Below are 1,352 nucleotides of genomic sequence, written 5' to 3'. Positions count from 1 at the left end.
AGGCCTCGGGGCTGGTCCCGCCTGCTGCCTGCCCTCCCCTCACTCCCCCTGGGCTTTATGCTGCCTCTTCTCATTGCTAACGGAGACTTCCCTTTGTCAGAGCGCAGTGTGACTTGTGAGGAATTGCCTTCCCCGGAGCCTGGACCTGGGTGGTGGTTTGTTTTTTTTTCTGTGGCCTAGCAAGAAACGGTTTCCTTTCCTGAGCTGTTGGCATCTTCTTGCCTGGATTTAGTCATAAAGGAATGCAGCTGATAAGTCCTTAACCATCCTGTGCGCCTATAGGCAGGACCAAGCTGGCTTCATCTTCTCCACTTTGGCACTTTGGGGGTGGGCCTCTCTTTGTTACCTGCTCTGGGTACCTTTATAGTGGCACCGTAGACCAAAGGAGATGGAAGAAAAGGAGCGATGTGATAAATTCCATCTGGTACCTTGAGACTAAGGGGATTAATATCTTTTGACTTATTTTGTAGTGGGGGGTGGGGGGGAGGGAAGTATTACATTTTATGGGGTATGGGAGGAGGGAGGAAAACTATGTTGCAGATCTTGATGTGGTTTTTAAAACCAGCCATCAGAGGCAATTACTAAATAAACTGAAGCACAAGAAGAGGGTTTGGGAGCTGGAAGCAGTGCTAGCCTACAAAAGAAAGGTGCAGTGGGCTGCTCTTGTGACTGTGGAGGAAGAAACTTCAGCCTCCTTCATTTCTCACCACCTACTCTCCACCCACCCTGCGAGAAGATGAGTTGCGTGCCATGGAAAGGTGACAAGACCAAATCGGAATCGCCAGAGCCGCCTCAGCCACCACCACTGCATATTTACCATGAGAAGCAGCGTAAGGAGCTGTGCGCCCTCCATGCCCTCAACAACGTCTTCCAGGACAGCAACGCCTTCACTAGGGAAACCCTGCAGGAGATTTTTCAGAGGTAGGATACTCTCTGTACTGGTTTCAGCTTCCCCTTGTCCTCTGTTGCTCAGAGGAATTTCGGGATCTTATTTTGTGGGGAAAACAGAGCAAAGCTGGGATTCAAAGTATGTTACTGCCTTGAACTGAATGTAGGTTCTTTTATAAACACCTCCCCCTCTTTTTTTTTTCTTCTCTCTCTCTCCATGCAGAAATTCTTTCTCTTTTTTTTTTTTTTTTTTTTTTTTTTTCTTATTTCTTAAACTGTTTGCTGCCAATTTTGGGTCCAAGGGCTATATTGCAGATGCTGTCATGCAGTTGGACTGCTGTCTTCTCCCCCACCCACCTTAACGCAGCTTATACCTGTCTTCCATATTTTTGCCCCTGCCTCATGTAGATACGTTATCTTGGTGTTAATGACAGATTTGGGATTCCCTTGGGAGAGTGAAGGCA

General features: G+C 47.6%; 1 protein-coding gene across 1 annotated transcript in view; it reads left to right on the top strand.

Moving 5' to 3' along the window:
* Positions 1 to 736: 736 nt before the first annotated feature.
* Positions 737 to 1,352, top strand: part of JOSD1 (Josephin domain containing 1) — a 6,285-nt gene continuing 5,669 nt past the window's right edge. The window contains exon 1 of the mRNA XM_010022750.1: positions 737 to 921. Coding sequence (XP_010021052.1) covers positions 737 to 921 — 185 coding nt within the window. The remainder of the gene's footprint in view (positions 922 to 1,352) is intronic.

This window comes from Nestor notabilis, unplaced genomic scaffold (assembly GCF_000696875.1).
Source record: "Nestor notabilis isolate BGI_N333 unplaced genomic scaffold, ASM69687v1 scaffold14899, whole genome shotgun sequence".
In the NCBI taxonomy this organism is placed as follows: Eukaryota; Metazoa; Chordata; class Aves; order Psittaciformes; family Psittacidae; genus Nestor; species Nestor notabilis.
The sequence above is the reverse complement of the archived record's forward strand: the minus strand, read 5'-3'. Positions and strand labels throughout refer to the sequence as shown.